The following is a 24,751-nucleotide window of genomic DNA, read 5'->3' as shown; positions in this document are numbered from 1 at the left end:
GGGAGTGGCCAAGAGCACATATGACCAGCGCATGCGCATTACAGGACTTTGCTTTGCCATCAGCAGGAGGCGCCGCACAACAGCAGCAATGCCCATTGAACCATAGCTCGCCATATGGGAGGATTATAAAAGGTATTTTTGGGGATATGCAGAAGGAGTTGGGATTTATATACAGGCTGCTAGACTGTTGTAAAAGAGGCATAAAAGGTGGTGGCTTTAGTTTATGTTGGGAAATCTTGGTGACAGGTTCTCTTTAAATGCTGATATAATATTTGCCATTGCCATCTCTTGTGGTTGGGTATTTTACAGTCTGACTACTAGTACACTCTAACTGTAGAGAACACTTTCCTATTTAAATGCCAGAATCACCATTCCTCCAAAAGGAAATGAATGCCCTCTAGTTCACAATAATCCACCCATTAAATATAGATCTCACAGGATCCACTTTGTATTTCATCTGGACTTCCCCAATCAGAAGTACCTGAGGCTCAGTATTTTCTCCAGACTTGATGCCTATGCTAATCTGGCAGTGTCTTATCTCCAAAAGAGAATAAGTGGATAAGGGCATTTAGATTGAAAATGCCTAATCCTTCTCTTCCCCTATCTCATATGTCAGGGAGAACTGGGAGGTCACAATAGACATTAAATACATTTTCTCCATAAACCATAACTGAATAAGGTGCTTTCTTGCTTCATGCTCATAGTTTTACACTTACCAGGTTCAGCCATAGATCGAGGTTCTAGAAGAAAATTACATTAAAAATTTAGTTCAATCTTGTGATTTTTCACCTTTGTTTCATAACAGTAATGCTAATGTCCGTAACCCGTCTAACTGTGACTCAACTGCCAATTTATGATTACAGTATATAAAATATGAATATTTTTGTATGTTCTGACTATTGATATTCAGTAGCTGTGATAAATATAGATGAAATTTGGTAATGTTATCCAAATGTAAATATGGGTGTCCTCGAACCAACTTCTATCTTGCATGTGATAGATATATAACCCCTTCCCTAACAAGGCAGTTTTCAATGTTTGTGCTTTTGTTTTTTTCCACTCCTCCTTCCAAGAGCTGTAACTTTTGCATTTTAACCATCGACATAGCTGTATGAGAGTTTGTGTTCTGTAGTATGGGCTGTACTTTTGAATGATATCCATTTTATCGTGTGTTGTACTGGAAAGTGGGAAAAAAAAATCCAAGTGCGGCAAAATTTTGATTGTGTCAGTATGATTATTGCAGACTAAGGCCATGTGCACACGCTGCGGATTTTGCTGCGGATCCGCAGCGGATTTGACGCTGCGGATCCGCAGCAGTTTTCCCAAAGTTTACAGTACCATGTAAACCTATGGGAAAAAACAAACGCTGTGCACATGCTGCGGAAAAATCCACGCGGAAACGCAGCGGATTATTTTCCGCAGCATGTCAATTCTTTGTGCGGATTCCACAGCGGTTTTCAACCTGCACCAATAGGAAAGTGCAGTTGAAAAACCGCGGAGGAATCCGCAGAAGAAACCGCGAGAAAATCCGCAGTGAAAACCGCAGTAGTTTTGCACTGCGGATTTTCCAAATCCGCTGCGGAAAAATCCGCAGCAGAATCCGCAACGTGTGCACATACCCTCAGGCATAGTATTTTTTTTTATTTAAGTGATGAAAAAATGTCCAAAATTCATAGAAAAAAAAACATACTTATGTCACCATTTTCCACGATCCCTAACATATTCAATTTTTGGTTGAGGCGGCTATTTCATTTTGGGATATATATGATGCTTTGAACTCCTCTTATCGCATTATTTTTAGGTTGCAGCAGCCAAAAAAAACTAATTCTAGCATTTAATTTTTTTCTTATTAAAGCATTTACCGATCGGGTTAATTCATTTAATATTTTTACAGAACTGATTTTTACTGATGTATTGATACCACATTTGCGTTTTATTTACAAAAATAAATTCCTTTAATGTGGGAAAAAGTGGATGAGTCGACCTTATATTTATCTAATTTTTTTCATTTTTTTTTTATTTTTGCACTATTTTGTAGTCCCCTTACAGGACTTGAACCTGCAATCGTCTGATCGCTTGTACTTTACACAGCAATACCAGAGTACTGCTGTGTATAGCAAAAAATCACAGTCCCTCGGGCTGTCGTTCATTGGATAATTGTCATGACAGGTGGTTTTCAGGAGACCCCCAGCTGTGATGGCAACCCATCAGCACCTTGCGATGGCCGGTCAGAGCAGTGGAGCCTCCAAGCCACGAGCTGTAAATGCCGCTGTCACAGATTGGCAGCAGCATTTATCAGGTTAACAACTGCTGGCAAAGATGAAGGCTTAGCTTCTGAGTCTGCATCAAAGAATAGGAACTGACATATGACGTATCAATTCTTCATAGATCAGGAAGGAGTAAAAACTGATTCTGAATTAACTTTTGTTAAACAGGGACCATAATTTTAATTTTTTTCGTAAATCAATTGGTTAAGTTCTCAGGCATACTTCTGCTTATTCCTACTACTCAGGCACAGGGAGTTTATCCCCACCAGTCAGGACCTAAAACTCCAGCAGCGCTGAGATTGGCTCAGATTATAGCTCTAAACCACTAGTACCAGCTGCAGCGATCACAGAGGGTGCTGCTGATCAGGGCAGTTGGTGGTCTCTCATAGTAAGGAATCAGGCCAAGCGGTGTCAGGATTCAGTGCCGCGTAGTGGTAGGGATAAGTGGCATAATGGCTGCAGAGAAAGGCTCTGGTACAGGCGGATCACCTCTCCAAATTTCAACAACCGGACATCTCAATAAGAAGGATAGTACCTAATTTTTGAATAGTAAAAAAAATTGCTTTGGATTTTAGATTTTGCTAACAAAAACTTGTACAAGGAAGCAGGGGGTATGCCAAATTGGTTTTCCCTCATTTTACCAGCATTCTCAAGCGGGCCTCTAATATTCTACAATCTAGGATTCATATGATGGTGAGCACGTGGACAGCTATATGTGCGATGTGTGGATGCTGTATTGAATAAAATCAAATATAGGAATTAAATTACTTTTCTGTAAAATCCGAAAATCTGGTGAATCTTCAATCAATGTTCCTTCTCTGTACCATTCTACCTTTGGTGAAGGAGATCCCTTGACTCGGCTTTCAAATACAACCAACTGACCCTCAGAAGACGTAATGTCTTGCAATGTCTAGAAAAAATTAAAGGATACAACAGATAGGATCATTCTAAAACAAAATTCCATAATGTCATCAATATAACACCAGTAAAAAAAATCAGTTTATTACTACCAGTAGATAGGCCATGTTTTAAAAATGTTAATGATATTGCGTTAAAAGAGAATCTGTCCCCAGGTTTTTGTTATGTAATCTGAGAGGAAGGGATGAATTAGTATACATGAGGCACATTGTCCTCTAGTGATAATCTTCTGCTGATAAAACACTGATTATATTGAACCAGCAAAACACAGCCTAGTAAATGAGATCACTGTAAACAGGTTCTCTGCTGCTACATTGTGTAGATCTCAGATTACAAGTAAAAACTTGGTTACAGATTCCCTTTAAAGCTTTGTATTCTGTAGACGTTCACTTTTGAAATAATTCATTAATAATTATAATTATAAGTTGATAATTATGTAACAACCTAGGGACTATAGATACTTCACCTTTGTAAAAACAGGAGCAGCCATTAATGGTCTTCCATCTAATCCTTGTAGGTATGTAGTCAAATTCTGTAAAAGATTTAGAGATGAGATATACATATTACCTCTCACGGGCAAAAATTCATTTTCTTTAACTGGTGAAATATTAAAACCAAACATAATTTTAATAGCCATCAATATCTTTAGAGAAATACAGTTGTGATCAAAAGTTTACATACCCCGGCAGAATTTTTGCTTTCTTGGCCTTTTTTCAGAGAATATGAATGATAACACCAAAACTTTTTCTCCACTCATGGTTAGTGGTTGGGTGAAGCCATTTATTGTCAAAATACTGTGTTACTACAGTTTTTCTCTTTTTAAATCATAATGACAAACCAAAACATCCAAATGACCCTAATCAAAAGTTTACATACCCTATTTCTTAATATTGTGTATTTTCCCCCTCTAGCATCAATGACCGCTTGAAGTCTTTTGTGGTAGTTGTGGATGAGGTTCTTTATTTTCTCAGATAGTAAAGCTGCCCACTCTTCCTGGCAAAAAGTCTCCAGTTCCTATAAATTCCTGGGCTGTCTAGCATGAACTGCATGCTTGAGATTTCCCCAGCGTGGCTCAATGATATTGAGGTCAGGAGACTGAGATGGCCACTCCAGAACTTCCACTTTGCTCTGCTGTAGCCAATGACTGGTTGACTTGGCCTTTTGTTTTGGATCGTTGTCATGAATAGCATGACCACCGGTCAGAGAGCCGCATTTCCCATGCTGGCAAATGACAGCGTGATCAGAGGTAAAAAGCTAATAACAGCGAGAGCAGGTGGCGGCTGATGAGATTATTCATCAGCTGGCGCCTGCAATCTAAATAAATAATTTAAAAAAAACTGGTGTGGGTTCACTTGTATTTTTGATAACCAGCCAGGCAAAACTGACAGCTGTGGGCTACAACCTTCAGATGTCAGCGTTAGCAAGGCTGGTTATCAAGCACACAGCGGTCCCCACATCATTTTTTTAAAGTTATTTAAATAATTTATGAAAAAAAATGGCATGGGGTCCCTCCCTATTTTTGACAACCAGCAAAGATAAAGCAGAGAGCTAGGGGCTGGTATTCTCAGGCTGGTAAGGGGCCATGGATATTGACTACCTTAGCCTAAAAATAGAGGCCTGGAGCCACACAGAAAAGGGGCATATATTAGATGCGCCAATTCTGGTGCTCCGACAGGCTCTTCCCACTTGCCCTCTTGAAGTGGAAAGTGGGTATCTTATTTGTGGGGTTCATGTCACCTTTGCATTGTCCAGTGACATCATGCCCAAGGCTTGGTAATGGAGAGGCATCTATAAGTCACCTAACCATTACTAATCCTATAGTTTATTGTAAATAAAGACACAGCCAGAATAAAGTATTTTATTTGAAAAAAAAACACACTTTTACTTTTTTATTTAAACATGGTAAACATACTTGACACGCTCATTTTCCTGAAGCCATGGTGTCTTATAAAAAACAAAAATAACCATATTCCTCTCCTGTCCATCGTTCTGTAACATGCCATAAGCCATGTCTTTCATAAACCGTTTTCAATCCTGATGGTGCAAAGAAGCGACCGTCCAGGCTGAAAACCATGGTAGAACGAGCCTTTTCTGGGTGGCTGGGGATTACTATTTTTAGGCTGACGGGGGCCAATATCCATGGCCCCATACTAGCCTGAGAATACTAGCCCCTAGCTGTCTGCTTTAGCTTGGCTGGTTGTCAAAAAATGGGGGACCGTTTTTTTTAAATTATTTATTTAAATAACTAAAAAAATGTAGTGGGGACCCCTTCATTCTTGATAACCAACCTTGCTAAAGCTGACAGCTGAGGTTTGCAGCCCGCAGCTGTTAGTTTTGCCTGGCTAGTTATCAAAAATTCAGGGGAACCCATGGCATTTTTTTACGAGAAAACCGTACCGATCAGAGCTTGATCAGAGTGTGGTCTGAATGCTATCTAATTTTTTTGCACATGGAGAAAAAACGATTCTCCCCATTCTTGTTTGTGACAGTCCCTGAAAATCGTACTGCACTCAGATATCGGATCAAACGGACCACCCAATCCTTGGAAAGAATCGGACATGTGGACAGGCCACATGTGGACAGGCCCATAGACTATCATAGTTACGAATGCTATTTGTGAAAACCACTGATAGCACTCGTACAAGCAAAACTGACGTCTGAATGTGTCATTAGGGTACAGTGCCTAAAAGTAGTATTCAACCCCCTGCAGATTTAGCAGGTTTAATAAGATGCAAATAAGTTAGAGCCTTCAAACTTCAAACAAGAGCAGGATTTATTAACAGGTGCATAAATCTTACAAACCAAAAAGTTTTGTTGCTCAGTTACATTTTTATAAATTTTAAACATAAAAGTGTGGGGCAATTATTATTCAACCCCTAGGTTTAATATTTTGTGGAATAACCTTTGTTTGCAATTACAGCTAATAATCGTCTTTTATAAGACCTGATCAGGCCGGCACAGGTCTCTGGAGTTATCTTGGCCCACTCCTCCATGCAGATCTTCTCCAAGTTATCTAGGTTCTTTGGGTGTCTCATGTGGACTTTAATCTTGAGCTCCTTCCACAAGTTTTCAATTGGGTTAAGGTCAGGAGACTGACTAGGCCACTGCAACACCTTGATTTTTTGCCTCTTGAACCAGGCCTTGGTTTTCTTGGCTGTGTGCTTTGGGTCGTTGTCTTGTTGGAAGATGAAATGACGACCCATCTTAAGATCCTTGATGGAGGAGCGGAGGTTCTTGGCCAAAATCTCCAGGTAGGCCGTGCTATCCATCTTTCCATGGATGCGGACCAGATGGCCAGGCCCCTTGGCTGAGAAACAGCCCCACAGCATGATGCTGCCACCACCATGCTTGACTGTAGGGATGGTATTCTTGGGGTCGTATGCAGTGCCATCCAGTCTCCAAACGTCACGTGTGTGGTTGGCACCAAAGATCTCGATCTTGGTCTCATCAGACCAGAGAACCTTGAACCAGTCAGTCTCAGAGTCCTCCAAGTGATCATGAGCAAACTGTAGACGAGCCTTGACATGACGCTTTGAAAGTAAAGGTACCTTACGGGCTCGTCTGGAACGGAGACCATTGCGGTGGAGTACGTTACTTATGGTATTGACTGAAACCAATGTCCCCACTGCCATGAGATCTTCCCGGAGCTCCTTCCTTGTTGTCCTTGGGTTAGCCTTGACTCTTCGGACAAGCCTGGCCTTGGCACGGGAGGAAACTTTCAAAGGCTGTCCAGGCCGTGGAAGGCTAACAGTAGTTCCATAAGCCTTCCACTTCAGGATGATGCTCCCAACAGTGGAGACAGGTAGGCCCAACTCCTTGGAAAGGGTTTTGTACCCCTTACCAGCCTTGTGACCCTCCACGATCTTGTCTCTGATGGCCTTGGAATGCTCCTTTGTCTTTCCCATGTTGACCATGTTTGAGTGCTGTTCACAAGTTTGGGGAGGGTCTTAAATAGTCAGAAAAGGCTGGAAAAAGATAATTAATCCAAACATGTGAAGCTCATTGTTCTTTGTGCCTGAACTACTTCTTAATACTTTAGGGGAACCAAACAGAACTCTGGGGGGTTGAGGGGTTGAATAATAAATGACCCTCTGATAAAACTTTTCACAATTTAAAAAAAAATAAACAAAGAAATAACATTCTTTTTTGCTGCAGTGCATTTCACACTTCCAGGCTGATCTACAGTCCAAATGTCACAATGCCAAGTTAATTCCAAATGTGTAAACCTGCTAAATCTGCAGGGGGTTGAATACTACTTGTAGGCACTGTATGTGCACAAAACACCTGCCTGCTGAGTTTTGCTACAGGAAAAGGCTGCCGTCACACTAGCAGTATTTGGTCAGTATTTTACATCAGTATTTGTAAGCCAAAACCAGGAGTGGAACAAATAGAGGAAAAGTATAATAGAAACATATGCACCACTTCTGTATTTATCACCCACTCCTGGTTTTGGCTTACAAATACTGAGGTAAAATACTGACAAAATACTGCTAGTGTGACGGCAGCCAAACTCTTCAGGAAAACTCCAATATTGTTTTTAGTGATGAGTCTCCTTTTGTGTATTTTTGGCCATTTTTAGCAGCAGCTTTGCCACCAGCGTTTGTCTTTTTAGCACGTATGCATCAACTACAGAGTAGTTTCAGCACAGAAGAATGAGCAGGTTACTTCTGTTTACCACATTATGTCTTTACAAAATTAAAGTGATTAAAAAAAGCTCAAAAGACTGAACATATGAATGCAGCGCCCCAGAGTCCTGGTCGTTGCAGTGATGTCATTCTTCCACCAGGGGGAGTGATATCACGTCTGATGACAATAAAGGAGATCTTCCTACCAGGTATCACAAACCATACACCACACTTCACACTCCAGTGCACCAGGGGGAGCCTTGCTCCTATCTACTAGGGCACTCCTCACAGAAGGGTAAAACTGGTGGACTGGATAGAAAGTTAAAGAGAAGCTGACTGGGCTTTGCCCAGGCAACACCTGTCAGGCAGACAGGGGGAAAGGAGGAACATCGGAGCTGCAGACAGAGGGCCCCTGACAGGGGTGAGATCCTGTCGGAGGTCTAGCTGGACAGAAGGACACGGAGTTGCGCCTGCCCCACGTGCAGCAGCATCCTAAGAAAGGACACGAGGAGAATTGTATTGTAGAGGGTGAGAAACGAAGTCATAGCACAAGGAGATAACACCAGAAGGAGTTCTGCCCTGTAGAAGGCTGCCTCCTTCTGAGGTGCGTAGCCGGTGGCCGGAACACCGAGGGAGCAACTGTCTCCAAGCCTTGCTCCAAAGACCGGCAGGACAGTCAATTCCAAATTGGCTGCCCGACCTTAATACCTAGGAGACACGGTGGCAACTTGTGGGGGCCGGGGCGTCTCTAGGGTCCCTGTAAAAAGCCTCAGGCCATCAGTCATACGGGTTTGTCCTATCCATACCATCTGGGGGACAGAGAGAGAAGTAACATCCACAACAGTTGTGAGGACCTTACGAGGGAGGGAGGTACTACAACACACAGGCGCTAGTGGAAGGCTACTGATTTCCACCTGGATAAGGGGACTCTGGATTTGCCTTCAGACCGGCCGGACTCTGCCTACCCTGTGGTCTGTACCCTTGACTGTGGATGCTGAAGTCTTCAGTAAAAGGTAAAGAGACTGCAACCTTGTGTCCTCGTTATTCACTGCGCCTTACACCATCCGCCATCCATCACCCACACTCTGGGAAGCCCTGGGGATACACTTCACCTGTGGGAAGGTATACCATCTAACTACCATAACATCACCCCAGCGGACCCCTAAGCAGCGTCCGTCACCCTGACCGAATACCACAGGTGGCGTCACGAACATTTCCCCTTTAAAGACCTTTCCCAAAACCATAAAAACTTTCCTTTATTGGACGTCCCTCAAAGGGCCACGGACCGGGTCGGGCCACCGTGACATTCCCCGAACCGAAGGACCCGGTGCCGAGTACCCCATTGCCCTAACGTGGGGGCGATCCATGAACAGCAGGTAATATTTTTTTAAATGTTTTTCTAACAGGTTGCGGAGCGTAATCGCCTGAAAAACACGTCATGTGCACATACTCTCAAGCGCCATACCTATTATGTTGCAGGTTGTTCTTCTGCAGTGTCTTATGGAGTCTTATTAGTAACCATGTTGTTATTTAGGTCATTTGGCTGATTAGGACATTTTTACAACTGGAATATGAAGAATTACAAAAGTGAAACAATCAAATCGAATATTTTCTCACCTGTTGTGTTCCTTGACCTTGCTGCACAACAGTGATTGGAACATTTATTTCTTGAGAGGCTGCAGGTTCAGACACTTCCTCTAAATTTTCACTTGGTGACCTTCACAGCAATACAGAAAAGACAATGTTGAAAAGGTTTTCTGTTTTCAGGTAATTTGTGTCCTCAGGCGCAGTTTGTTGTAAAAAAAAAACCCCTGTGCTTTATTCACCCACCTCAAGTACAGCCTGCTGATGTCATGTTGACAGCGCTGCAGCCAATCAGTGAGCTCAGCAGCTGTGCCCGTGCAGATGACATGAGCCGCTAAGCTTACTGACTGACTGCAGGGCTGCCAAGAATAATAGACCTTGAGAGCAGCAGAGGAGACTGAACGCTGAGCCTGAGGAGAGTAGGTGTAACACAGTTTGTTTCTACAACATACTGTGCCTGGGGACACAGGTTTTCTGAAAACTCAAAACCCCATTTATGGCTATGTGCACACAGGGTATTTTTCAGCAGGATTCTACCTGAAATCCACCTGAAAAAGTGCCGCAAAACCATCCCATAAACAACATCGTGCACAGCAGTGTCAAAAATAAATTAGGGTGCACAAGTTCCCGTCTTATGTCATTTTCCTTAACAGCTTAAGAAGAGACATGCTCATTCTTCAGGCGGCTTCCTTAAAGGGGCTGTCCGGCTTCGGAGCTCAAGTCTGCAGTCACTATATGTCACTGCAGACATGTGAATCCTCACAGCGCGCAGCATTCGTACTGTCAGGATTCTCCGGTGTCAGTGCTAGGAGTGGGTGGTTATGTGGCCGCAAGTATGTGATTTGCATACTCCCAGTCACATTCCGACTAGACGTATCCAGCCTCGCTCAATTCACTTGTATTTAGCGATGCTGCACACGTCTAGTTGGTGCGTGGCTGCATGTATGCAAATTACATACTTTCAGTCACAAGCCCATCTGCTCCTGGTGCTGACACCAGAGAGTCCCGACAACGTGCACACTGCACACTGTGAGTATTCACAAGTCTGCAGTCACATAGAGTGACAGAGTGACTGCAGACTTGAGCTGAGAAGCCAGACAACTTGTTTGGCAGTATAGAGTGAAAGATGGCGGCAGTGGAACCGCTGCAAGAACTGAGGCAAGCTCCATCAGGAACACGACTGCCGGTGTTTTCCTGAAGCAGCTTCACCTGGGAAAACTCGATGGCTATGTCTGCATTTAAATCGCACAGTGTGCACATAGTCTTAGTTTGTATGCGGTTCCCTCAGATAAACAGTCTGTAATCTACAGTATACACTTTGTATAACAGAAATCATTAAAAGATTCATAGTACTGACCTGTAGTGTTACACATTGGAATACATGTCTATTCTGCAGCAGACACTGTATGTAGTGCACTTACCAAAGGGTTCATATCTCAATATATTTCACTTTACTTATCAGAAAATTGTAAATTTAGTAGCAGTACAGATCAACATTGCATTATTTGACTTGTAAGTAAATACTGATTCTTAATTAAAGTGGATCTATCGGCAGATGTCACAAAATAAGCTGCATACATCAAGAAATAGATATTTTATACCTGATGACACAGGTGTATTAACTTTGAAAATCAGTGTCAGAATAGCTATATAAGCATTTGTGAAAGATTTTCTTCCTGATATTAAAATTATCAACCAGCGCTTTCAAAAAGGATTAAACAGGTATTAATTTTTTGGGAGCTGTGAACATTTCTTGTCAATTTTCAGAATTTCTATAGACGTGTATTGAATAGATCCCATGTGCAGCCACCTTTCTATTCTAGACAGGACCCTGTTTTGGAGACAGGCGTGGGTCCCAGAGTATCTGGTGGATGTGCCATAAATGTCTATGATGGGAATAGTCCTTTAAATTTTGACTGCCTGTAGCCACCACTAGAGGGAGTTCAGAAGCTTAATGAATACTGTGTATTAATTGCCCTGACTAATAAAACAGTATGAAGTTAACTTCCCCAGCAAGCGATTTAGAACTTTATATTAGGAAAAAAGTTGAACCCTGAAAAGATATTATTCTTTTAGAATGTATACAAAAAAAACATCATGATGACAAAATGTTTATACAGTAAAGAAAAAATAAATAAAAGCAAGTTCCAATTTGTTTGACTGTCCACCTGTGTGAAAACTTGCAGCCGTTGCTGGATTTCAAGGACTGTTGAAAATTATTTCTTGAATCAATAATCTTATTTAAGGGGGCTGTCCAGTAAACACAAGTTATCACCTATCCAGTGGTGTTCCGATCGCTGGGACCTGTAACGTTTGGGAGAACAGGGAAATTTATGGAGCAACATTACACATACTTGGTCGCCGATCCATTAATTGCCTATGGGGCTGCCAAGCGACACGCTTAGCCTTTTCCAGCAGCTCCACAGAGAATGGCAGGCACAGTACTGATTAAGGAATGTGCCTCTGACTGCGGGGCACATAGGGTTAAAACTAGAAGTAAACTCTGTGCAGTGCCCAATTCCCCCCTCCCACTACTCTCCAGGTGACGCCATAATTGGGACGCCCAACTGACCAACGGGAAGAAAGAGGAAGGAGCGTCCAGCCACATCCTCGGGGGTTAAATTCACGTGCCGGGGTCAGTGCCTTTCCTCTTTCTCCCCGGCTGACAATGGAAGCAGTTTGTAACCGCTCATCGGCTTGCTCGCCTGGCGGTCACTGTCGGGGCCTTCAGCGATGAGTCCATTATGACTTGTAATTGCCCTTCTCTGCTTGTCAAATTAATAAACTGTGACCGACCTGTTCAACCCATCCAGGCTTGTCTGCGTTTCATTACGGGATCAGTGGGAAGGGGGGAAGGCACTGTTTACGACACACGTGTCTCTGCAGTTTGAATGTGTCTACCATGCCAAGCCATTTTGCAATGGGAATAAAAGTTCCCTGTCGGAAATTAAAATGACCCAATTTGCCGATCAGCGCGGGATGGTGCAGAAGGATACCCACTAACCAGCAAGATTCTACCTTTCCTCTGAATAGGTGATAGATTGTTTTACATGGACAACCCCTTTAACATTAAAAAATGTGATCAGTAAAAATGAAGATGTATTTTCTCATCCTGATAAAACTTGCTCTGAGCAAAAAAAAGATTTGTTGGCACTATTTTATCAAGAATAAATTACATTCTCAATCATTTAAAGGGAAAAATCTGACAAAAATTAGACTTTTACAGGTAGACCTGCATATTCTCTATATTGATATGAGCCACCGAAGCTTGTAGACATTTTTGGCTGAGACTAGAAGATGGCATCCAGACTGACACAGGGATTTTTTTTCTTTAATAATGTAGTTTTAGAAATGGCTGAGGAAATTCTAAATATTATATATCACTTTAAAACCTTCATAAAATAAAATACTATTGTACAAAATGACTCTGAACAACACATACGTACTGATCCATGTCAGTCTTGCTGGTTTCACCTTCAGACTCCGATGAAGATGCACCTGACCAGAAAAAAAGAAAGTGACTCTAGCACATTTTAGGACATAATTCTTGAGGTGTCTGGGTCATGATGGAGTAATCTCATCATATTCTAAGTCTTTGGACTGTCCACTGACCTCACATGTATCATACTGAAAAATTCTCCATTGTTTCAGTGTTAATGGGTGTGCACTAGTGATGAGCGAGAATACTCGTTGCTCGCGATTTCCGGAACACGCTCGGGGGGTCTCCAAGTATTTGTAAGTGCTTGGAGATTTAGTTTTTGTTGACGCAGCTGCGTGATTTAGGGTATGTGCACACGTTCAGGATTTTTCACGTTTTTTCCCGATAAAAATGCGTTAAAAACGCATAAAAACGCATACATATGCATCCTATCATTTAGAATGCATTCCGCAATTTGTGTGCACATGATGCGTTTTTTTCCGCAAAAAAAACGCATTGCGGTAAAAAAAGCAGCATGTTCATTAATTTTGCGGATTTTTAGCGTTTTTCCTGCTATTTAATGCATTGGGAAAGCTCCAGAAAAAAAAGCGTAAAAAACGCACAAAATATGCCAAAAAACACATGCGGATTTCTGGCATAAATGTCTGGTTTTTGTCAGGAAATTTCTGCAAGAAATCCTGAATGTGTGCACATACCCTTACAGCTGCTAGCCAGCCTGAGTACATGTGGGGGTTGCCTGGTTGCTAGGGAATCCCCACATGTACTTATGCTGGCTAACAGATGTAAATCATTCAGCTGCGGCAAGAAAAAACAAATCTCCGAGCACTAAAAAATACTCGGAGGACCCCCGAGCATGCTCGGGAAATCTCGAGCAACGAGTATACTTGCTCATCACTAGTGTGCACATTTACTTATTTAAAACACCAGTCCAGCATTTTTTTTTATTGCAGCACTGGACTGGTCAAATGTAAGCTCCCTGCCCCTAGCATTATACTTACCAGCCGCCATTTTCATCTTTAATCAATGCTGCTCTGGTCGTCTTCGGCTAGTTGTGACCTGCCAGATCGCTCCAGTATTTGTTGGGTGATCCAGAAGTCACAACTCAATGTAAGTCTATGAGAGCCAAAACAAGGCCAAAATGGGGCTTTCATAGACTTACACTGAGAACTTGAGACCATTATCTCTGACTTCCGGTCAGTCAAAAGTTGTGGTTATAAGATGGCGGCACGGGATCGGAGCGGCGTCAGGTAGAGGTGATGATGGCGCCTGGTGAGTATAATACCATCAGTGGTGCTGCTTTAAGCTTTGAATAATCCACTAAAATCAATGTGAACTAATAATTAACTTAAAGGGTTTTTCCTAACATCTCAATGTGGTTTTATAACAATGTACACATATAGTTATCAATTTGTGCCAATATAACTCATTTTTATATCTGCCCCATTTTGAAAATATCACCCCCCAAAGGCTGCCCCTCCAGACTCCATTTACCCATCAGTTTCTATTGGGATTTTCCTGCTGTAGTTCCAAAAGGTAATGCTTTGAAAAATGCATCAGCAGAGCAACATTTGCAATTTCACCTCACTGATATCTCAGCAACAGGCAACAAACACAGATCAGCTTATGTCTCAGCTCTGCACTGGCTAGTAACTACAAGCCCCATTTTGGAGGAGTGCAGTACATTCGAGCTCTGCTATAAACCAGCTACCAATGTGGTAAAACACAGGCAGCAATACTCATGTACATGGCAGAAGATAAAATTGATGAGACAGGGTGCTGTACAGGACAGATATTGCACAAAAACATAAGGGTTGTTCTACAATCAGATAAGCTGAATGATATCTTAGAGAGGTGGAGCTAGTCAGGAACCCACATTAGATGAGAAGGGGTCTGCAGCACTGAGGAGAAGCAGGCTGCTGCTGACAAATGTAGTTTACAAATGTAAGAATAGAACTGTCCTTTCAGATATGGGATACACAGAGTGACGTTAGATGAAAAAGACACAATGATACAAGAAAGAAATGTTATGTTATGATTTTCATATGACTTTGCTTGAATCCTTGGTCTAAGTCATCTAAAAGATCCATGTAAAAGTGAAATCAATTAATATTTAGAGGTTGCACACTTTGATCACTTTTATCTGAAAGTACCGAAATTCATGAAAATGTATCATCGACATCACACTAATGTGTATGTTGTGTTTCTATTATGTTTTGCGGGTAGTTTAACTGAAAAAGAGTACTAGAAAGGGAATTTGGTTACTTGAAAAGGTGCCTGGTGGAGAATTTTTGGGAGCTCAACTCCCTTCCAAGGAACACGTACTTTTAGTTTTTATTTACCATCACAAGGAAATGAAAGAAACACTCTCGTGTGCTGCTAAATCCACAAGGAAGTGTAGAAGAAAGCAAGTATCCCTGTCATGACAGAGGAGAATATCCAAACTCGTATACAGAAGTTATACAAGGAATATCAACATCTGGGTAAAGAGAAATCAAGAAACATTGACAAAGTAAATATGAAGCGGCAGATTTGGAAAGGTGATCTTGTTGAGCTATTGGATATTGCCAGGCAAAATGTGATCTCCATGAATAGCGTAGTAGAAGACGATAAAGCATTCCTTATGTCACAAAGAGAGAATTATATGAGTTTATCAATGAGTGGTGTAGATAAGGTTCTTGCCTCACAAATTAAAAAGAAGAAAATAAATGCAGTAAAAAAGGAGGCATACAAGGAGAAACATTATAAAGAAATCGCCAAAATGAACAGTGGAACACTCAGTCTCATCTCCATCATCATCAATTCACGAAGAGGACAAATTTTCTGCACCACCAGTGAAAAAATCTTGTGCAGGTCGTAGATTAAAACCTCTTGATCACACACTCACGGCTACATGGGATCGAGAACAATTCTCCATTCGACAAGCAAGTACTTCATTTATTGCAACTGCAAAAAGCCTTGGTCACGATGTTTCATGCATTTCCATATCTCCATCTACCGTTTTCCGAGCTCAGGCGATTAACAGAAGACAAATGGCTGAGAACAATGAAAAGTCACTGTTTGAAAATCCTCATTTAATCTTACAATTGGGATAGTGAATTGTTGCCTGAGGGAGTGTCAAAACTCTAGAAGATAGAGCTGCTATTTTGAGCATTTGCTTGGCATACCTGTTGCCCAGAAAGGTACTGGTGAGCTAATGGCTGAAGTTGTTATTCAGGAGGTGGACCAATTCGCGCTACATGACCTTATTATTGGTATATCTTTCGATACAACTGCATCTAATACAGGAATGATCCAAGGAGCATGTATCAGAATTGAAACTGAATTTGGGAGACCATTGTTGTGGTTGGCTTGCCGCCACCACACCCAAGAATTAATCTTGAAAGGAGTGTTTGGTAACTGTTGTAACATCCCATCAAGTTGTCCTGACATCCAGATTTTCCGAAAGTTCCAAAATCAGTCGAATTCAGTTGATAAGAAGTCCTATTTCATGATGTTAGATGAAGAAAATCCCATTCAAGGTTTTCTAGAAGAACAACGTGTGAAAATAGTGGACTACCTCAACAATGTCTTGCAAGATGGCAGTCATCCAAGAGAAGATTACAAAGAGCTATTAGAACTATCATTTCTATATCTTGGAGGCTGGGATGAAAACTATTTCGAATTTAGGGTTCCAGGGGCTCTGACTGAAGCAAGGTGGATGGCAAAGGCCATATATGTACTCAAAATTGTGCTATTCACTAAACAATTGCATATTTCTAATACCGAATTGAAAGGAATAAGAAAAGTAGTGCATTTTGTCTGTCTAATATATGTCCACTTTTGGCACGAGGGAGTTGAAAGTCGATGGGAACAAAGAATGATTTGGAGATGCTACAGCTTTTGCAATATTATCCAGATAAAGATGTCAGAGAAAGTGCCCTCACAGTGCCTAAGAGTCACATTTGGTATCTGTCAGAAACTAACATAGGATTGGCATTTTTGGATGAAAGTACCAGTCAGGCTGAGAAGGATAAGATGTTTGAAAATTTAAGAATGAAACCTGCAAAGAAAAAGGAGCTGAAACAGTTGGAAGGTAAAAAAATAGTTTTTGAAGGAAAAGACCTCAGCGATTTTGTTACAAGTAAAACAAAGACATTCTTTGAATTTAATTTTGGGATCCACGATGTAGAAGAATATTGCAGTGATACACTAAGAAGCTCCATCAATGCTCTTAAGGTGGTGAATGACACCTCAGAAAGGGGCATTGCTCTGATAAAGAAGTTTAATAATTCAATCAGAGATGAACAACCGAAACAGTTCTTGTTAAGAGTTGTCGAGTATCATAGAAAAGCCATCACCAAGCGAACAAAAGAAGGAGTTGCATCTTTCACAGCACATTAGTGTAAATCATTTAATACGTATGATACTGCCTATCAATGTTACTGTTTATTGTCACTATTATTCTAAGTTTTTAATTGTTTGAATTTCTAATAAAAAATACTTAACATTGAAAATCTGTTTTTTTTTATTAAACTGATAAAAGTGTGCAACCTCTAAACATAGTTCGATCATCTTGAAAATTGGCATATATACTTTTTACATTAGTGAGACTCGGGGCGTAAGCAAAGTCTGCGAAAATTTGACATTATAATTTTCACCATACAAAATGAAACACCCTATTGGGCATAGTCTGTATACTAATCAATAAATATGCATTTACTGTGCTTTGCGAAAAATAATGTGATTGTGTGAATAACCTCGTTAAACAATTTAAATTACCTATTGTTCACTCATTGCATGGAAAGTGAAATGTGATCTCATCTAGAGAATTGCGTCACAGTGTGTGTTCCCTGTCAACCTTGCCTATTTCTGTTCACTGGAGTCATACCTGTTGTATTCAACCATTGTCTATATTTAACCTATTCTAGGAATTGTCTATGGACTTATGTACATTACCTCACAATATACATATCTATCTGTAGCCTTAACTATGTGTGTCGCTTGATTCATTTGATCGGCATACATAATATCTATGCATCACATTACCTTCTACATATATCTCTGCAGATGTTGAGTCTGTTCCATAGATATTAGAAGCAAAGCAAGAGTAACGTCCTGTGTCTTCTTCAAAAGCCTCTGTAATAACTAAGGTGTCCAAATCTCCCGTTCTCTGGATTTGTATATATGGAGAGTTTTCAAGTTCCTTTCCTTCGCAGTACCACCTGCAACATGAAAACAAGCAATACATGTTCTTATTCTTATATTATTATACTAGCTGTACTACCCGGCTTCGCCCGGGTTAATGACTGCTGTTAGCAAAATAGAATGTGTTAACAAAAATTTATTCTGCACACAAAAACCACAAAACAAATAGATAGAAATGTAATTATTAAAAGGCAAAAACTAAGCAAATAGAAGCATTTCACAACATATATTAGCTTTGTTATACTGAGAATGTCTTTGTTGCCTATATTAACCAATCAGAGCTCAGGTTAATTAACTGTAGCAAAATAGAAGCTGAGCTGTGATTGGTTGCTATTGGCAGCCTGATAAATCCCCAGCCAACAGGAAGCCCTCCCCCCTGGCAGTATATATTAGCTCACACATACACATAATAGACAGGTCATGTGACTGACAGCTGCCGTATTTCCTATATGGTACATTTGTTGCTCTTGTAGTTTGCTTATTAATCAGATTTTTATTTTTGAAGGACAATACCAGACTTGTGTGTGTTTTAGGGCGAGTTTTATGTGTCAAGTTGTGTGTGTTGAGTTGCGTGTGGCGACATGCATGTAGCGACTTTTGTGAGATGAGTTTTGTGTGGCGACATGCGTGTAGCAACATTTTGTGTGTTGAGTTGCATGTGACAGGTTAGTGTAGCAAGTTGTGTGCAGCAAGATTTGTGCATGGCGAGTTTTGCGCGTGGCGAGTTTTATGTGTGGTGCATTTTGAGTATGTGCAAGTTTTGTGTGAGGCAACTTTTGCATGTGGTGCAACTTTTGTACATGTGGCAATTTTTCTGTGTGTGCAAGTTTTGCATGAGGTGAGTTTTCCATGAGGTGAGTTTTGCACGTGTGGCGAGTTTTGCGTGAGCCTAGTTTTGCATATGGCGAGTTTTGCATGTAGCGAGTTTTGAGTGGTGACTTTTGTGTTTCGACTTTTATGTGGCGAGGTTGGTGTGTGTGTGTGTGGTGAAATGTGTGCTGAGGGTGGTATATGTGTTCAAGCACGTGGTAGTGTGTGGCGCATTTTGTGTTTGTGTTCATATCCCCGTGTGTGGTGAGTATCCCATGTCGGGGCCCCACCTTAGCAACTGTACGGTATATACTCTTTGTCGCCATCGCTCTCATTCTTTAAGTCCTCATTGTTCACATCTGGCAGCTGTCAATTTTCCTCCAACACTTTTCCCTTCACTTTTTCCCCATTATGTAGATAGGAGCAAAATTGTTTGGTGAATTGGAACGCGCGGGGTTAAAATTTCACCTCACAACATAGCCTATGACGCTCTCGGGGTCCAGACGTGTGACTGTGCAAAATTTTGTGGCTGTAGCTGCGACGGTACAGATGCCAATCCCGGACATACACACATACATACATACACACATTCAGCTTTATATATTAGATATACCTGTATGTAATCTCCTGTATATAGTATATACCTGTGTGTCATCTCACCTATATATAGTATATATCTGTGTGTCATCTCCTGTATATAGTATATACCTGTATGTCATCTCCTCCTATACATAGCATATACCTGTGTCATCTCCTCCTGTATATACTATATACCTGTAGGTAATCTGCTCCTGTATATAGTATATACCTGTGTGTCATCTCCTCCTGTATATAGTATATACCTGTATGTCATCTCCTCCTGTATGTAGTATGTACCTGTATGTCATCTCCTCCTCTATATAGTATATACCTGTGTGTCATCTCTCCTGTATATAGTATATATCTGTGTGTCATCTCCTCCTGTATATAGTATATACCTGTGTGTCATCTCCCCTGTAAATAGTATATACCTGTGTGTCATCTCCTGTATATAGTATATAGCTGTATGCCATCTCCTCCTGTATTAGCCCTCGTTCACACGTTATTTGGTCAGTATTTTTACCTCAGTATTTGTAAGCTAAAATGGCAGCCTGATAAATCCCCAGCCAACAGTAAGCCCACCCCCTGGCAGTATATATTAGCTCACACATACACATAATAGACTGGTCATGTGACTGACAGCTGCCGGATTCCTATATGGTACATTTGTTGCTCTTGTAGTTTGTCTGCTTATTAATCAGATTTTTATTTTTGAAGGATACCAGACTTGTGTGTGTTTTAGGGCGAGTTTCGTGTGTCAAGTTGTGTGTGTTGAGTTGCGTGTGGCGACATGCATGTAGGGACTTTTGTGAGATGAGTTTTGTGTGGCGACATGCGTGTAGCAACTTTTTGTGTGTCGAGTTGCATGTGACAGGTTAGTGTAGCAAGTTGTGTGCAGCAAGTTTTGCGCATGGCGAGTTTTGCGCGTGGCGAGTTTTATGTGTGGTGCCTTTTGAGTATGTGCAAGTTTTGTGTGAGGCAACTTTTGCATGTGTTGCAACTTTTGTGCATGTGGCAATTTTTCTGCGTGTGGCAATTTTTCTGCGTGTGCAAGTTTTGCGTGTGGCGAGTTTTGCACGTGTGGCGAGTTTTGCATGTGGAGAGTTTTGCGCGTGGCGAGTTTTGAGCGGCGACTTTTGTGTTTCTACTTTTATGTGGCGAGGTTGGTGTATGTGTGGTGAAATGTGCACTGAGGGTGGTATATGTGTTCGAGCACGTGGTAGTGTGTGGCGCATTTTGTGTGTGTGTTCATATCCCCGTGGTGGTGTGATTATCCCATGTTGGGGCCCCACCTTAGCAACTGTACAGTATATACTCTTTGGTGCCATCGCTGTCATTCTTTAAGTCCCCCTTGTTCACATCTGGCAGCTGTTAATTTGCCTCCAACACTTTTCCTTTCATTTTTTCCCCATTATGTAGATAGGGGCAAAATTGTTTGGTGACTTGGAAAGCGCGGGGTTAAAATTTCACCTCACAATATAGCTTTGACGCTCTCAGGGTCCAGACGTGTGACTGTGCAAAATTTTGTGCCTGTAGCTGCGACGCCTCCAACACTTTTCCTTTCACTTTTTCCCCATTATGTAGATAGGGGCAAAATTGTTTGGTGAATTGGAAAGCGCGGGGTTAAAATTTCACCTCACAACATAGCCTATGACGCTCTCGGGGTCCAGACGTGTGACTGTGCAAAATTTTGTGGCTGTAGCTGCTACGGTTCAGATGCCAATCCCGGACATACATACATACATACATACATACACACACACATTCAGCTTTATATATTAGATAACTTAAGATATATGACAACATCCATTTTTTCCCTTAGCAGTGGCAATATGTTGGAATGCTGCAGTGTCTTTGCTGACACAATCAGTACGAATAAGCACACTGTGATCGAGGGGATGTATGTAAAAGTATTAATGTATTTACTTCTTATTATTTATATATCACAAATATATTCCACTCAAATCTTGGCCACAGTCTAATTTACCTATTATTATTATTATTATTATTATTTATTTATTTATATAGCACCATTGATTCCATGGTGCTGTACATGAGAAGGTGTTATGTACAAATTACAGATATCACTTACAGTAAGCAAACTAACAATGACAGACATACAGAGGGGAGAGGACCCTACCCTTGTGGGCTTACATTCTACCGGATGGTGGGGAAGGAGACAATAAGTTGAGGGTTGCAGCAGCTCCGGTGTTGGTGAGGCGGTAGATCCGGTAGTTATGAGAAGGCAGCGGGGTCAGTGCAGGCTGTAGGCTTTCCTGAAGAGGTTGGTTTTCAGGTTCCATCTGAAGGATCTGAATGTGGTTGATAGTCAGACGTGTTGGGGCAAAGAATTCCAGAGAATGGAGGATATTCGGGAGAAGTCATGGAGGCAGTTGGTTGAGGAGCGAATAAATGTGGAGGAGAGAAGGAGGTCTTGGAAGGACGGGAGATTGCGTGAGGGAAGATATCGGGAGACTAGTTCAGAGATATATGGAGGAGACAGGTTATGGTTGGCTTTGTAAGGGTACCGTCTCACAGTGGCACTTTTGTCGCTACGACGGTACGATCCGTGACGTTCCAGCGATATCCATACGATATCGCTGTGTCTGACACGCAGCAGCGATCAGGGACCCTGCTGAGAATCGTACGTCGTAGCAGATCGTTTGGAACTTTCTTTCGTCGCTGGATCTCCCGCTGTCATCGTTGGATCGGTGTGTGTGACACCGATCCAACGATGCGTTCGCTTGTAACCAGGGTAAACATCGGGTTACTAAGCGCAGGGCCGCGCTTAGTAACCCGATGTTTACCCTGGTTACCGTCGTAAATGTAAAAAAAAACAAACAGTACATACTCATATTCCGGTGTCCGTCAGGTCCCTTGCCGTCTGCTTCCCGCACTGACTGACTCCCGGCCGTAAAGTGAAAGCACAGCACCCTGGTTACCCGGGGACCTCGGCATCGTTGGTCGCTGGAGAGCTGTCTGTGTGACAGCTCCCCAGCGACCACACAATGACTTACCAACGATCACGGCCAGGTCGTATCGCTGGTCGTGATCGTTGGTAAATCGTTTTGTGAGACGGTACCCTAGGTCAGTATTAGTAATTTGAACTGGATACGCTGAGCCAGTGAAGAGATTTGCAGAGGGGGGAAGCAGAGGAGTAGCGAGGAGAGAGATTAATTTGTCGGGCAGCAGAGTTAAGGATGGACCGGAGAGGTGCAAGGGTGTTAGCAGGGAGGCCACGGAGAAGGATTTTGCAGTAGTCGAGACGGGAGATGATGAGGGCATGTACAAGCATTTTAGTAGATTGACGGTTGAGGAAACGACGGATTCTGGAGATATTTTTGAGCTGAAGGCGACAGGAGGTGGAAAGAGCTTGGATGTGCGGTATGAAGGACAGGGCAGAGTCAAGGGTTAATTCGAGGCACCGGACTTCCGGTACGGGGGAAAGCGTGATGTCGTTAATTGCGATAGTTAGGTCAGGTAAGGAAGATCTGTGAGATGGAGGAAAGATGATGAGTTCAGATTTGTTAACACTGAGTTTGAGGAAGCGAGAGGAGAAGAAGGAGGATATGGCTGATAGACACTCTGGGATTCTATACAGCAGAGAGGTGACGTCTGGGCCAGAGAGGTAGATCTGAGTGTCATCTTACGTACACATACACACACCTTGAGTGCTGGACACACACATACATACACACATCCACAGTACTGAAAACACACATAGAATACACCTTCAGTGCTGTAGAAGCACACATACAGGTACACCTTCAGTGCTGGAGAAACACACATGTGCAAAAACACTGGGATGATACATAGCATCTCAGTATGTTTTTGAGACAGTTATTGCAACACGCTTATAAACCTTCAGCATTTTATCAAAGAGTGATTTGCTAGGTATAACTAAAAATCCACACAACTGATCCAATAATGGAATGTTAAGTAGGTCTTGTCTGTCAGGGAAATCCTGGACACATTTCATTGACACAACATGGGCTGCTGGTCATAATTGTTTTTAGGCATTTTTAAATGTCATTTGGACAACTAAATTGATGTTATAAATGTCAGCTGGACCAATTAGTAGAGAGAGACTAATATAGTACATTCCTTTGAGGACTAGGTATCAGTGAACCCGAATGGTAACCGAATTGTAAAGTTCGGGGTCTGTACCAAACACACTAGTGTCTGTGCATGGTCCCTGAAAACCGAATTCTCCTTGAAGTCCATGTTACTATTTGGGTTTGGCAGCCTGAACATCCGATGTTTCCCACACTGTCATCTGTGTAACAATGCGAGAAACACCATCTCTGATCAGCAGTAAGTTCCTTACTGCCAGTCAGAGCGCTGGGGCTCCCATGCTGTCATACAGATGACAGTGTGTGAGTCAGCAGCTGTGACTAGCGGAAAAAAGGTTACCGCCGGTTACAGGCGTTGAATAATTAGAGTACTACTCTTATTATCATACACCAGGTCTCGCTGATAGCAGCGAGAGCAGGCACACAATGATGAAAGTATTCATAAGCCAGCACCTGTGCAATATTTTTTTTTTAAATGTTGTGGAATCCCCTATATTTTGGCTACCCAGCTCAGGCAAAACTGACAGCTGCGAGCTGCAGCCCTCAGCTATCAGTGTTAACTTGGCTGGTTATCAAAAATAGAAGGGTCCCCACGCAATTTTTTAAATTGATTTATTTATTGCACAGGTGCCAGCTGATGAATACTCTCATCATTGTACGCATTGTCTCACGGCTATCAGCGAGACATACTATGATGAGAGTAGTACTCTCATCAGCCGATGCCTGTGACTGACAGTAACCTTTTTACTGCCGGTCACAACTGCTGGCTCGCATGCTGTCATCTGTATGACAGTGTGGGAACTGCAGTGGTCTGACCAATGGTAACTTGAAAGGTTACTGCCGATCAGAGCCAGTGTTTCTCACACTGTCACACATGTGATAGCATACAAAAAACACCGGATGTTCGAGCCCCGGTCCGGGTTTCAGTTTGGGTTCCATTCTGGTATCCGAACCAAACTTTTTTTTAAATGTTCGGCTGGACCCAAACATCCACGGGTTCGCCCATCATTGTTGAGGACGTATTGAACAGAATTTCCATTGACTGCTCAGAGGGAACAGTAGCACCCATTGACAATGGCCACTTACTAAACTTAAACTTATACTTATTAGATTGCCATTGTAATCATTATTAGAAATGTAACACTCAGTAACAAAAATTTTGTTTTTGAGTTAAAAACTGCTCTAAATTTATGTCCTCTAGGTGTCTCCCTTCCTTCCACCTGACTCCAATGCCGACTGCTAAAGGGGTTTTCCCACTAGTAAAGAACATTT

The 24,751-nt window shown here is 41.9% G+C and overlaps 1 protein-coding gene across 4 annotated transcripts in view; it reads right to left on the bottom strand.

Annotated features, from left to right (window-relative positions):
- MYPN (myopalladin) overlaps positions 1–24,751 on the bottom strand; it is a 285,718-nt gene that overhangs the window by 49,282 nt on the left and 211,685 nt on the right. For all 4 annotated transcript variants that reach the window (XM_077258986.1, XM_077258987.1, XM_077258989.1 and 1 more), the window contains 6 exons: positions 17,859–18,034; positions 12,841–12,892; positions 9,428–9,527; positions 3,652–3,717; positions 3,036–3,177; positions 717–740 (listed from right to left, as the gene is read on the bottom strand). In XM_077258986.1, the coding sequence (XP_077115101.1) occupies positions 717–740; positions 3,036–3,177; positions 3,652–3,717; positions 9,428–9,527; positions 12,841–12,892; positions 17,859–18,034 (560 nt within the window). The remainder of the gene's footprint in view (positions 1–716; positions 741–3,035; positions 3,178–3,651; positions 3,718–9,427; positions 9,528–12,840; positions 12,893–17,858; positions 18,035–24,751) is intronic.

The sequence above is a fragment of the Ranitomeya variabilis genome, chromosome 4, assembly GCF_051348905.1.
Source record: "Ranitomeya variabilis isolate aRanVar5 chromosome 4, aRanVar5.hap1, whole genome shotgun sequence".
NCBI classification, from domain to species: Eukaryota; Metazoa; Chordata; class Amphibia; order Anura; family Dendrobatidae; genus Ranitomeya; species Ranitomeya variabilis.
The sequence above is the reverse complement of the archived record's forward strand: the minus strand, read 5'-3'. Positions and strand labels throughout refer to the sequence as shown.